At 37.8% G+C, this 14,147-nt stretch overlaps 1 protein-coding gene across 1 annotated transcript; it reads right to left on the bottom strand.

Moving 5' to 3' along the window:
* Positions 1–813: 813 nt before the first annotated feature.
* On the bottom strand, positions 814–11,637 carry napab (N-ethylmaleimide-sensitive factor attachment protein, alpha b). The gene is made up of 11 exons (XM_061782170.1): positions 11,396–11,637; positions 9,801–9,880; positions 9,605–9,721; positions 8,387–8,433; positions 8,215–8,292; positions 6,606–6,661; positions 6,426–6,510; positions 4,907–5,011; positions 4,758–4,826; positions 3,678–3,728; positions 814–3,600 (listed from the first exon to the last, which is right to left on the bottom strand). Exons 1-11 carry the CDS (start codon positions 11,491–11,493, stop codon positions 3,499–3,501), a joined length of 888 nt encoding a protein of 295 aa, XP_061638154.1. The 5' UTR covers positions 11,494–11,637; the 3' UTR covers positions 814–3,498.
* Between the last annotated feature and the right edge of the window lie 2,510 nt (positions 11,638–14,147).

Here is a 14,147-nt window from a genome sequence, read left to right on the forward strand (position 1 = left end):
AATCCGATTGAAATGCAGTGGCATGACCGTAAAAGGGCCGGTCATTTTCGAAAACCCTTCATTTTTTTCTGAATTCAATCTATTCCGCAAGGAAGAGTGGGCCGAAATATCTCCACAGATATGTGGAAGACTCATTGTCAGTTAAAGAAAACGCTTGATTTCAGTTGTTGCTGCTGAAGATGGCCCATCCAGTTATTAGGATTAGGGGGCCATTACTTTTTCCACACAGGGCCAAGTAACTTTGAATATTTTTTTTCCTTAATAAATGAAATTACAATTTAAATACAGCATTTTAAGTTCACTTGGGTTATATTTGTCTGATACATTTGTTTGATGATCTTAAACAAAGTGGGGAAACTGCAAAAATACAATAATTTGAGAAGCGGGCCAATACTTTTTCCACGGCACTGTACATGTTTTAAAAGTCTCGTTAAGTAAGTTTCAATATGATTAAAGCATGTGGGAAGGGTATTTTAAGGCTTAGACCAGTGATTCTCAAAGTGTGGTACACAGGCTACCTTTAGTAGTACCCGAAAGCATCACTGCCTGAGAACAGTTCAGTTGTTTTACTTTTAAGTTCAATACGTTTGATACGTTTAACTTTTTTTTTTTTTTTTTACACATTTATTCGGGTACAATTTAACTTTTTTGTGCAATATTTTTATTGAAACATAAAATATTATACTTTTTAGGTCATTTTTTATGAACACTTGGGCCTACTATGCTAGCGTATTTTCATGATGGTAATGATAGTGGTACTGGGAGATCCAAATATTTCCTTTAGGTGGTAATTGGAAAAAATTTGAGAGCCACTGGCATAATGAAAGTTTTTATTTTTTATCCCATTATTTTTATACATTTCAAATCGCTGAACTGGAAGCTAGTCAATCTTTGCTCTTCCATCCATACTGTCCTTCTAATGGGCAGATTGGTTGCGTCAAAATGGATGTAAGACAACCCTTAACAAAACCTGAGTAACTATATTTGTCATTTTATTTTAAGATACAATTTGAGAAACACACAGTGCTTAACTTGATCAGTCTGTACCTATAAAAGGCCATTAGGTCTCAGTATTGCTTTGCAAAAAGGTCCTGTTCCCTCTCCATGACCAGCTGTCAGGGGCATACAAAGGGTGAGCAGTTGTACTTTAGCTTTATTTGCATTATACAGTGGTTAATTGCACTAGTATGACAGTGGGGAATATTAAAATGTGACTTAAAACATTGCCTGTATAGTAAAAGGTTTTTACATGATTTCCTGGGGCGGGGGGGTGGGTCACTTTGAAGGTTTCCACTCTATCATCAAGCCTCTAGAGTAAAGATGTTCACACAAACAAGTCACACGTAAAACAAAAACAAAAAAAGGAAATTGGGAGGTGGAGAACTGCTACTCTACTGCTCTTGTCAAAAACGATGCAAATGTTTGTGACTTGTGGAACAAAAACATACAACGTTCTTGAGGGGAGAAATGAGATTCACATCCTGAGGAGCTGAGATGAAGAAGTCATGGTTATTATTATTAGAGGAGCTATACCACTAGAGGGCAAAATCCATGTGAGGTAACAAAACATTTAAAGATCAGATGGGTCTCTTATACAGAAAGAAAAGTGATACAGTAATCCCCCACACAGTTCCCAAACCTGTCCTCTGTTATTTGCTGAAAAACGTATTGTGCTCTAACACCCTAAGATGGTGCCAAAGTCCTGTCTAAATAGGAAAGAAGTACAGTTGGTCGTGGGAAGTATGTTTGTAGTGATTCATCTCGACTGAGAGACAAGCTCTACATGTTAGGGAGGAGCTAAGTTTAGTATAGGTTGTTACAAAGAGTCTTTGCATTTTGCTCAAAAACGAATCATACATAAGCCACTTATTTAAAGGGTAATGTTGCAAAATGATATTCAAGTGTTTTGGCATCATAGTTGGTTGTACATTTATGATTTAAACTCTTAACATAGGCAATTATAAATCAAAATTAGGCAGGGGGTCAACTGCTGGTGATTATTTGCTGTTCATGTATCCCCGATAAATGGCATAGTCACAATTCACTATTTGTGAATTCACCTGTTTGCGTTTTTTTTTTTTTAAACCTATCCTCCTTTACTCGCAAAAAAACAGTGGACAAAACAATTTTGTGCAACAAGATGGTGCCAAAGTACAGGGTGGGTGGACAAAAAGTAACTACCGATACACATTATAAATTGCTACTAGAATTTTTAGTCTCACTGAAGTAATATATAAGCAATATAACCTTCTGCTCACGACCCTAATTAAGGTCACAACTACTCCCGCTATCGTTACATACGTCATGTGACCAAATGCGGAAAACTGGTTCTCAGACTTCCTGTGTATGCTGCGGGTTGCTGACATGATAGTTTGAACCTGCATTTGCTAAAATGTTGTTTAAACGATCATGTCAGCAACCGCAACATAAACAGGGAGTCTGCTAACAATAAGTTTGCCGACTCAGTGTATGCTTCCAGGTTTGGTAAAGTGAGGGGGTTTGTTTAAACATTTTAGCAAGTTCAGGTTCAAGCTATCGTGTCAGCAACCCACAACATACACAGGGATTCTGGAAACATGTTTTTTTGGTTTGGTTCCTGGTTTGGTTCAGCATCGGTAGTTGTGACGTTAATTCCGGTCGCTAGCAGAGGGTGATATTGCCTCAAATGGCCACCCCCCCGAGATTGCAGGAGAATGATGAATTATTCTGTTTCGTTGTTATTCCATGAATGCAATATTAACCAGAATATCATGTTTTGATTAGTAGTGGCACATGCAAAGTATTCATGAAGGAAAAAAAAAATCGCTTCCATGTATTACATGGTATTTTATTTATATTTTGCAGATGGCCGGTCTTCTGTTTTGGTTTGCTGTTGACGCCACTGGTGCTTACGTTGATATATGGAGATTTTCTGTAATTTTTTGCATGGAATAAACAACATGTACCATTTGTTTCAATGAATTTGTAATAGGAATATAGATTTTTTTACCAATTTTTAATACCAAGTTACTTAATACAGTTGGTCCAAGAAAGTGTTGTTGAAATGATACATCTGGGTTGTAAAAGAGAGTCTTTGCCACATGTAGGCACGCGCCCGCTCAGGGTGCAATTTATCTGTAAGCCATTTATATTTAAGGGTAATGTTGTAAAATGAGTTTGAAATGTTTATAAACTGTTTTGGGATCATAGTTTGTGGTACATCTATGGTTTAATCTATTAATATAAGGAATTTAAAACATATTTGGGGTCAGTTACTCATGTTTTTTCGTGACTTACGGCAGGGCTTGGGCCTGATTCTCCGTGAATAGCGGGGGATTACTGTATTCTAAACGTGCTGGCAATATGGTAACAGACTAACAATTTAATGTACTCAGGAGGATTGTGTTCATACTGTGATATCAGATCCTGTGGATGTTACGAAAGGGGGATATAAGGGCTTAAAGGTAAGGGAGAGTCAAGGCAAAAACAGGAGAAGCTGTGGTGAGAGCGGAAGGGAGGTCAGCGCAGGTCGCTCTCGTCCTCCTCTATGGTCTTCTTGATGCGCAGGAGCATGGAGGTGAGCCACTGATCCAGCCGCGAGATGGTGTCATACTCCTTAACCTGTGGAAAAGAATTAAATAAATAAAAATACACTTACTTTTGTTGAGACTTAAATAAACACAAAAGGGTCCACCCACCGAGTCGGTGTAGGCATCCACATTCTGTTCTTCGTACGCACATAGAAGTTTCTGGTGAACAAGAATATAATCATTGTGAGTCTTTAAAAGAATGGCCAGTATGACTGTACAGTGAACACTCCCTATATTGTGGCGTTTTAGCGATCGTTTTATTATGAGTTTTTACAGGATACATGCAAGCCTAAATTTAGAGTTGCATGCCACCACGCCTTCAGTGTAGTACAATGATGTATGTTAAAGTAGCAGTTGCTTTAAGGTTTAAAATTACCATAATATCCAAGCTAACTGCGGTTAGCCCATCTATGACATTTCACATTATATGTTAGCATTAAGCTAGCAGATTTTCATTAAGACAAAAATATGGTTTGGTTGAACATTTTGGTGTTTAAATATGTTTAATTCTCCTTTGTAAGTGTTGCCTCTGTGTGTGCGTTAGAAGTAGCAATTGTTTAAACGCTTATAATTATCATCATAATTATCATAAGCACGTCTATGATGTTTCCCATTATATGTTAGGATTTAGTTAGCAGATGTCATGAGAGAGTAATATGGGTTGGTATAACATAATGGTGTTTAACGATACAATTTTTAATTACATTTTGTTTTATGTGTCAGTTTTACAGTAAAATTAGGAGTGACACATTTTTTAAGAAAGCACACTTTTCCATCAATGCAATATTAACCAGAATATCATGTTTTGATTAGTGGTGGCACATGCAAAGTATTCATGAAGAAAAACGATACAATTATTAATATTTGTACAAATGTGTGAGCAAGAGTTAGAACTAAGGAAGAATTTAATAAGTTCTGTTTAATAAGAATAATAAATGAGTTTGAATGTGTTTAAAGCGTGTGGGAGGGATTAATTTTTTTTATATGGTTTGGTATAGTCACGGTTGGGTTATACATAGCCGCTGCGATAAAAGGCGTTTTACTGTACTTTCCACTTTCAGCTGGTATCACATGTATATAAAAATATACAGCACAGTAAAACATATTACCTGTCCGAATCTAAGTATGGGTGTTTTGACTGCCATTTGAAAGAGAAGCAGGCAACCCACCTGCAAAGACAGAACCTACCTTTACCAGTTTGCACTCTCGAGAGTCTGAAAAGGCTGGGAACATTTCTTCATACTTCTGCACAGCCAGCTAACATGGAGAGAAATGAGTATTATTACTGTGATGGGCGCAGCAGTTAAATGCGTTAAGGCAGCGCCACCGCAACTCACTTTGGCATTCAGCATGTCCACGCAGAAATGACACAGTGCCGCCTTAAAGAAGTGATCCTTGGCGCTGTATTTGAGCAGCGTGCTGTCCATTGCATGAGTGCCCACCTTTAAAAGTCAACAAAACACTTAATTTTATTTCCATTACAGTAACCCCTGTATATTTGTGGTTCGGCATTTGAGAGTTCACATATTTGCATTTTTGTTATTTCAGAACATATCCTCCATATTTGCTAACAAACTTGTCTATATGCTGTTTTTGTGCTCAAGACAATGAATGCCATTGAAGAATTACTTTGGTAATATATTGTATATTTATATAGTATATATATTGTATATATTTTCTCATTTAGTAAATAAAAGTAGGGCTGTGAATTTCAAAATAAGATCAAGTAAATAAAAAAGAAAGTATTATGTGTTCAAATAAAGTGCTCAACTTTAGAATAATTATTTGAAAAACTAACAAAATACAAAAAATACTTAATGTTTTGATCATATGGGTAGATGCAAAATCATGCATTGTAAAAATGCATTAGACAAAGGTTGAAGGGTTTTCCAGAATTTTTAGGTAAACTTTTGGGGTGCGTATTATACATGGGTGTGCATTCTACACGAGAAATTACGGTAACAACAATCAAATACACTTTTTACGAAGGAAAATAACAAAAATAGTGTGGCGACAGTAAAATCATGCATTTCTTTGCACTTTTATGGTACTGTACCGTCACTGCATTGTAGAATCAACAATCACCTCCTAAATGTTTTCTTATGGTTGTTGAAATATGAGCTGTCTGTGTGATGGTTAAATGCTATTGAATAGCTGGACAGCGTTTTGGAAGCTAGCCACAAATTAGTACTTGGTGAGAGACATTGGCAATTCAAAAGTAACTATTGCTGATTTGGAGAAGTAACTGTAGACTGATTATTTTCACGGGAAAAGTAATGGGTTACTTTGCTCGTTACTCAAAGTGGCGGCATTTTGGATTAACGAGTTATCGGTAACACTGGTCGTGCCTGTGTGTTGAGATACATGCATGTCTCTAAGAGGCGGGGCCCGGTGGGGTGTGACGTCGGCGACTGGGTATAAATTGTGGCTGAGAGCAGCTCCAGCGTGAGCTGTGCTCATTGTGTTTATGTTTCACTGTACTCCTGGCGTTCAATAAATGGCTGAAGAGTGCATTGGTGACTGTGGCTCTCCTTTCCCATTTGCAAGGGCAAGTCAGTAAATATTCCAAGAAAAACTGATATAGCGGAGGAAGACTATACTTGTCTGCTGTGGAAATCCCGTTTAGAGCTTTTTTTTTTCAGCAATATAAATACTGTGCAGCCATTAAAACATAAATATTGATTAAAATTTCAGTAAAACATCAATAATGAACATTTAAGCAGTCTCGAAGGATATTCATATTCTTGGGCTCTGATTTACTGCTAGTAACATCACGTATTGTCAGATACAGCTCTTTTGAGTGAGCCAGTGAGTCAGTGTATTGGAGATTCACGCCGCCGGCGAGTGTCAACTGACCTGCTCGTAGATCTCAATGGCTTTGGGGTATTGCTCCAGCTGGGCGGCATAAGTGGCGACCTTCAAAAGGCACTTGTTGGCTGAACTGAAAAGTCAAGCAAAGAACGGCTCAATGACTAAAAGGAACCTTACGATGACAATGGTAACACTGCGGATGGGGATTTCAAGGGCATTATTCACCTGGTGGATTCTTCGCCTTTGTAATAATCTGCCGCTTGTTCATAGTGAGCGATGGCCTGCAAGGAGAAGAAACAGGTGGGTCATTTTATTTTATGAAATATAGATGGAAAGGTTGGCTTTCGTTGTATTTCTCATTAATGCCACATTTAGCATCTCTGAGAGTTGTAGTGTTTCCAAACAAAAAATATAAAGGTTGCAAACCATAGAAAAATAGGAACGTGGCTTAAAAGAGGACGTTCAAAGCATACGTTACGGCATTGTGAAACATGGCAGAAGGCAGCATAGTGTGTGTGTATAGATAGATACACAGACAGACAGACAGGGACTGGTTAGAGCGTCTGCCTCACAGTTCTGAGGACCTGGGGTTCAATCCCTGGCCCCGCCTGTGTGGAGTTTGCATGTTCTCCCCGTGGCTGCGTGCGTTTTCTCCCGGCACTCCGGTTTCCTCCCACATCTCAAAAGCATGCATGGTAGGTTCATTGACAACTCTAAATTGCTCGTAGGTGTGAATGTGAGTGCGAATGGTTGTTTGTTTATATGTGCCCTGTGATTGGCTGGCAACCAGTTCAGGGTGTACCCCGCCTCCTGCCCGATGATAGCTGGGATAGGCTCCAGCACACCCGCAACCCTCATGAGGAGAAGCGGCTCAGAAAATGAATGAATGAATGAATGTCTGTCTCTGTCTCTCTCTCTCTCTGTCTCTCTCTCTCTCTCTCTCTCTCTATAGTCAGCATTTTGGATTATTTTCCTGATATTGCTGTATTTTTCATCACAAAGTGGGTACATTTGTTTGAATGATAATCTAATATTTACATATCTTGTATATTTGTGAATTCTTTTCTTATAGTTCTGTATTTTTCATCGAATATTTCCTATTTTTGTCTACTATTTAGCATTTTCAGTATTTTGTATTATTTTTAAATATCCTTTAATATTAGTCTATTTTAGGTCGCAAACTTTTGTATTTTTGCTTCATGGCTGTGTATTTTTTTCTAAAATTGTCATTAAAAAAATGGTTTTAATTTGATCTATAATTGTGAATTTTCCAAATCTTAGATTTGTGTATTTTTGTGTACTCTACAGTGTCACAGCTACTTCCAACAGCGAAAATCACAGAGTAACTGAGGCACCCCAAAAAGTTAAATAATTGCCTATCAATGCCACAAGTTGGCAGCAAACCACTACTTTCGTCTAAATTAAGATCCTCAACTCACTCCAACATAGTTCCTTGGCATCAAGATACCACAAGATGGTAGCAAATCAAACCCCTATTGTTTTGGACTTATCACAAAAAAAAAACAATGAATAGGTGCGTTTTCAGCAAATAATAGGATAGGATCCCCCCAAAAAATCTGTAATATCTGAATTTGTGAATGCTGAACCACAAATATGCTAGGTTCACTTTATTTTGTATTCACATTTAATATCTATAATATCTCATCTTTTCTTCATATTTTTGTCCAGTATTTTGTTATTTGTGCCTGTTGTTGATGTTTTGACTTGTGGCACTAATAATTCTGATAACCCAGATAATTTTGCTTAATGTAATGTACGAAATGTTCATCGCATTTCATCTTCAACATAAAATGCTGATCAGATTGTGCCTCACTTTGTCAATGTCCACCATCTCTGTCTCATAGATTTCGGCGATGCTGATGTGATGTTTGGCCGCGATGGTGAAGCGGCCCTGAAGTGACCAAGCAAAGACAAAATTAAGATCAAACAATCACGTAACAGTGGATTTAAAAAACTAAACATAAAACAAATAAATCCAAACTCACCATATCTGTGTATATCTCGATAGCTCGGTTTAGACAGTTTGTGGCCTCTGTTGAGACAAGAAACGAAAAAAGACCCCCAATCTAATGAGAGATCCAATTCAGTAATCTCACACATATTTGCAGATCACTAGTCACCAATTCACCTAGTCACATTTTTACTGTGGGACATATCCCCAGCTATTTGTTAAAAAGTCACGTATTTGCATTTTTTGTGCTCTTTCTGAAATGCCTTAAGATGCCACAGGATGCCACCAAAGCCCTGTCTCAATAAATGTATCAAAAATGTCTCTCTATTGCAAGACAACCTTTGTATGTCAGAGAGAGCAAACTTTACCTGGGTTGTTAGTGGATGTTATGGAGAGTTTTCCCACATGTACATGCGCACTTCCGGCACAGTCTTTAGGAATTAAATAATCTGTAAACCATGTACTTATAAGTGTAATATTATAATGTAATAAATTTGAAATTATACTAAAACTATTGTAGGACCAATGTTTGTCGTATATTTATGGTTTAAACTAATACTATAGGCTATTATAAACATTTGGGAGTGTCAGTTACTCAGGGTTTTTTACTATTCGGGATAAATCTCTGTCCTTATTTGCGGGGGATTACTGTACAAGAGCGATAAAAATTCTGCCTTTTCCAAGATATGCTCACATTTGATTGACATTTGATTGACTGTCAGATAGATATTAATTTATCCTATGTTTATTATTGGAATTGTCTGTAATATTGTGTTATTTTCATTAGCTTAGTAACCACAGCATAGATCATTTTACACTTGAGACTATGTGAGTACCGGGATGCACATGTCATGGAAAGAATGAGTCCCAACCCGGGAACAGTGAGTCCCTGCAATTTATCACAGATACAGTAATCCTATGCTATATCACGATTCTTGCTTTGCTATATTGAAGATTTTTCTTATAGGTTTTACTCAATTTTTTATACTGTTTGTACAATATTTTTGTGTTATCCATTGCTCTTGTTCACTCTCAGTATATGTTTAGGCCTGTCATGATAGCAAATTATTTAGGACGATATATTTCCCTAGAAGCTATCACCACAAACGATAGTATTGTTGCTGTGTTTTTATGCCACTGATATAATCATATTAGAGCGTAATAATTCAAGTACATCCTTTTCAAGAACAATTCACTTTTAGTTCTAATTCTAATGATGAACACTGAAATTAAAATGTAGAGACCATTTTACCTTGCGGATCGGCTTTTTTGAAGGCGTTTCCGGCATCTATGAAGTTGGTGGCTGCGTCGTGTTTGCTCTGCATCTGCAGGTGGAGGCGGGCCGCCTGGGAGAAGGCGTTCCCTGCCGCTACGAAAAGAGGACATTCCGTATTAAAACAGAAATAAAAGAGGAGCTGAGGTGTTGAAGTTTATGAAAATCATCTTACCACACCAGTTCTTGGCCATCTTGAACATGTTGGCGGCCCTCACATACAGGTCACAGGCCTCCTCCTGCTTGGAGGAACCCCTGCGTGCGACACAAAGTTATTAATATTCATCATTGTCTTCTTAAACAGCTGACTCGTAATTTCATAGTGGTATTTTAAGCATCTATGTAGTGCCATTACTACTGTAGTCATCCTTGTAGCGCTGTCACTCTGCATCATTTGGACAATTCTGTTGTTGATCAGTATTACAACACTGTCGCAGACCTTATATTGCTTAATGCCGCTCTATAGGGACGAACTGTTACAGATACCAGGATTGCCCATACTTTAGGTCTCTACTCGTTCTTAGATTCCTAAAAATGCCCCGATACTACGACACCAATACCGCTTCACCAAACTGACATATACCTTCCGGGTAGGAGCCATGTCAGCAGTGTGGAGATACTTGAAGGTCAACACGAATGACAACCCTTTTAGCCGACTGCAAATTATGCTTTGCTCGGATGGCGGCTACCTCGCGAGCCGCCCGGCAAGCACCGAGTTTTGAATCTCACGAAGCCGTGACGGCACGTCAAGTGAAGAGAGGTTAGCACAGGTGTGATAAGAAGTACCACTTTAGTTGTCCTGTGACAGTTTTGTTTGATAAATCTGTTGTATACTCAAGAAGCAGTCTTGTATTTCTTTTTACTCCCTTTAGTTTGTCGTTAACACACAGTGGTTACATGTCATCCTACGTGTGTATATCCACCAGAATCTACTTTCTTCTTTGTCTCGACTCCTTTTACAGTGCTCCCTAGCATTCGGCGTGAGACACCACATAACAGAAATACTTTGTGTTACTACATTTAAGTGAAATGTGTTTCAAGACTGACAGAAAAAAAAAGGAGTCAGATGTTAAAATGTCAGTAATGACAAGTTGTAAATGTAAAAAGTGTTATATTTGAGGAAAACCTAGTAAATGTTAAAGAAAAGTTTGAGCTTTTTTTCCATCACAAATTGCACAACGTAGTGGCAATGCAACAGAATAAGTCAACAGGCCCACATTTCACACAGATAAATTCAGTGATAATTATTTAACTAAGCATAACTTTTGTAATTATTTTTTTGTGGTGTGCAGTGAGATTTTTCTACTGTAAAATAAGTATGCACCTAAGCTCAATAAAGGTTGGGAAACACTGTTGTAAAAAAATGACCTGATACTCCCTGGCATGTACGATCTTCTCCACTAGGAGGCGCAATCTGACGACCATGTTTCGTCTTAGTATTGAAATAATCCGTTTTAATCATTCACAATACTTGGGAAGAGCATAATGAAAAGCAAGCAGTCACACAACAGTAAGCCATTGACTAATTTTGTGTGCATTTGCCATTCTCGTGCTAAATGCAGCTCATACGCTCTTTGTCTTTCTTTTAAGTGGTGACCACATTAAGCATAAATCTCTTACATCGATCCATAACGACCAAACGGCACTTATGCTACAAACAGTGAGAGTAATAAAGAGAGTTTTAACCAGATGTTTATGGTCAAGTCTCGCTAACCACCTTTTCCGCTTAGTTGGCCCTTTAGCTAACGCGGCTACAGTGGTGCAACTCACCCGAAAAGCCCCCCGAGAAACGACTGCGAGGACTTTAACTTCTTCTCGGCCTCGGCCATCAAAGCCGTGGCTTCCTTCTCTTTGCCGCTGTTGTCCATGTTGGCGGCGAGTCTCTCAGTTTGGAGAGAGGAGGTGACAAAATAGCGAAACGTCAACAAACTTGTAGCATTAGCGGCAGCCGTTGATTTGTCACTAGTAGTCACCAACTCCTCTGTCACGTGATATGAGAATACCGGAAACGCTGTCCTGGTGTGTTCAGAGACTGTCAACAACGACAGTATCCATCACCCATCAGTGAATCTCAGATTGAACTGTTTTATTACGCTGACTTCGGGCGAAAGGCGGACTACACCCTGAACTGGTCGCCAGTCAGTCGCAGGGCACATATCGTTACGGACAACCATTCGCACTCACATTCACACCGTCACTGAGTGGGAACTGAACCCACGCTGCCTGCACCAAAGTCAGGCGAGTGTACCACTACACCATCAGTGACTGTTTTATTACTCCAAATAACTAAATAAATAAATACTTAGTTCACCAAGAACCCTCATAATGTCCAATATTAATTTACAGTAGCGTACTCGGCACGAGTGCTAATTAAAAAACAGGCAGAGTTTATATTCCTTAAACGTATAATTAATATTATTGTAAGTCAATTTAACATTGTTAACGCTGTGCGTCAAGAGAGAAAGATAGAAAAAAACTGTACACAAATAATGATTTAATCGAAATGTATTGCACTTCATAGTTCAATAAAATACATGCCTTAATACATTTTTGGGAAAAAAGTTATAGAAGATTAAATAAAAATATTATGCATGTTAAAAGTTAAATGCAACTAAACTTTACTGTTTCGGATTTTAAAAAAAGGTTTAAGATGTTCTAACATTATGCACAGTCTGAACATTAACAACGTGCTTAAATAGATGAAAATGAAAAACGACACAAATAATGTTTCAATTAAAATGTATTGCACATAAAAGTTCAATGAAAATGGTACCTAAATGTTTGGGGGAAAAAACGTTCTGAAAGATTAAATAAAAATGCAATGCACTTAAAAGTTAAATACAACTGAACTGCACCTAACAAATGCACTGTACTGGATTAAAAAAAACTTTAACATGATGCAGAGTTTTAACGTTAATACTGTGCTTAAATGTAGGGGAAAACGTGTGCTAATAGTGATTCTATTCAAATGTAGTGCACATAAACGTTGAATAAAAATGGTACCTAAATAAATGTTTGAAAATAAACCTTTCTAAAAGATAAAATGCAAATGTATTGAACTTAAAACTTAAATACAACTGAACTGTACTTAACAAATTTACTGTACTGGGAAAAAAAAGTTTAATGCGCTGTAACATTATGCAAAGTATGAACATTTAATTCAGTGATGAAGTGGTGAACCTCGCCCATCCTTGCTTGTGAGCAACTGAACCTTTCAGGGATGCTCCTTTTATACCCAATGATGACACTCACTTGTTTCCACTTAACTTGTTAACCTGTGGAATGTTACAAACAGGTGTTTTTTTTTAGCATTTCTGAACTTTCCTTTGTCTTTTGCTGAGAGCAAAATGAGAGAATATTTGCAAAAAAAACAAACATCCATCCATCCATCCATTTTCTGAGCCGCTTATCCTCACAAGGGTCGCGGGAGTGCTGGAGCCTATCCCAGCTATCATCGGGCAGGAGGCGGGGTACACCCTGAACTGGTAGCCAGCCAATCGCAGGGCACACATTAGCAAACAACCATTCACACTGACATTCACACCAAGGGGCAATTTAGAGACTTCAATTAACCTTCCATGCATGTTTTTGGGATGTGGGAGGAAACCAGAGTGCCCGGAGAAAACCCATGCATAAACAAACAAAAAAAAACAACGTTCATCAGTTTGAACATTAAATTTAGTTTATTCAAATGAATATAGGTTGAAAAGGATTAGCAACTCATTGTATTCTGTCTTTATTTATCTTTTACACAACATGCCAACTTCATTGGAATTGGGTTTTTTAGAAGTAGTGATACTTTGGAAAGTATATATAGTATAGTATCCCTCATTTATTAACTTGCATATCTCTCGTGATGACAAGAAATAATATCACCGGACACAGTTTTGCTGCTAGCTAAATTCTGACAGGATTATCTGGAATTAACTGACATCATGTTCTCCATGAGCAAAACACAACAATATAACTAAAAATGCTAAATTACCTTAATACTCGAGCTCAGTACCGACACCTGAAAAATCAACTGAAGTACAGTAAGGAAGTATTTGCACTTTTTGACTTCCCACGACAAGCAACTTGAGTCATTACAACTTGGGTTTGAGTCGTGTCGAGTCACAGTTTAGATGACTTGAGACTCGATTTGGAAGTAAAGTACTGAGTAGTTGATTTGAGACATGATGAGGTGTTATACATGCAGGACGGTGCAATAAAATGACCAACAATATAATTCTCGGTCTTCTCTCTTCAACAGATATTGCATGAAAGACTGTTTTAGTGAGATGACTTGACCTGGGACTTGATTTGAATTATCACAGGACCTGACTTTGCTACAGTATACAGTACTTGCATAAGACAAACTGACTTGAAACTTACTTAAGACTTGCACATGAGTGACTTGATCCTATCTCTAGCTCTTTGCACAATGGACTTGTTTTCATGGACCATGTTTTTTTCCAATTTATTCCAAATTGTATTTAACTCAAATGTATGTTTTTATATGGCTATTTGCAGGCCCTAAATC

Source organism: Phyllopteryx taeniolatus, chromosome 8, assembly GCF_024500385.1.
Source record: "Phyllopteryx taeniolatus isolate TA_2022b chromosome 8, UOR_Ptae_1.2, whole genome shotgun sequence".
NCBI lineage: Eukaryota > Metazoa > Chordata > Actinopteri > Syngnathiformes > Syngnathidae > Phyllopteryx > Phyllopteryx taeniolatus.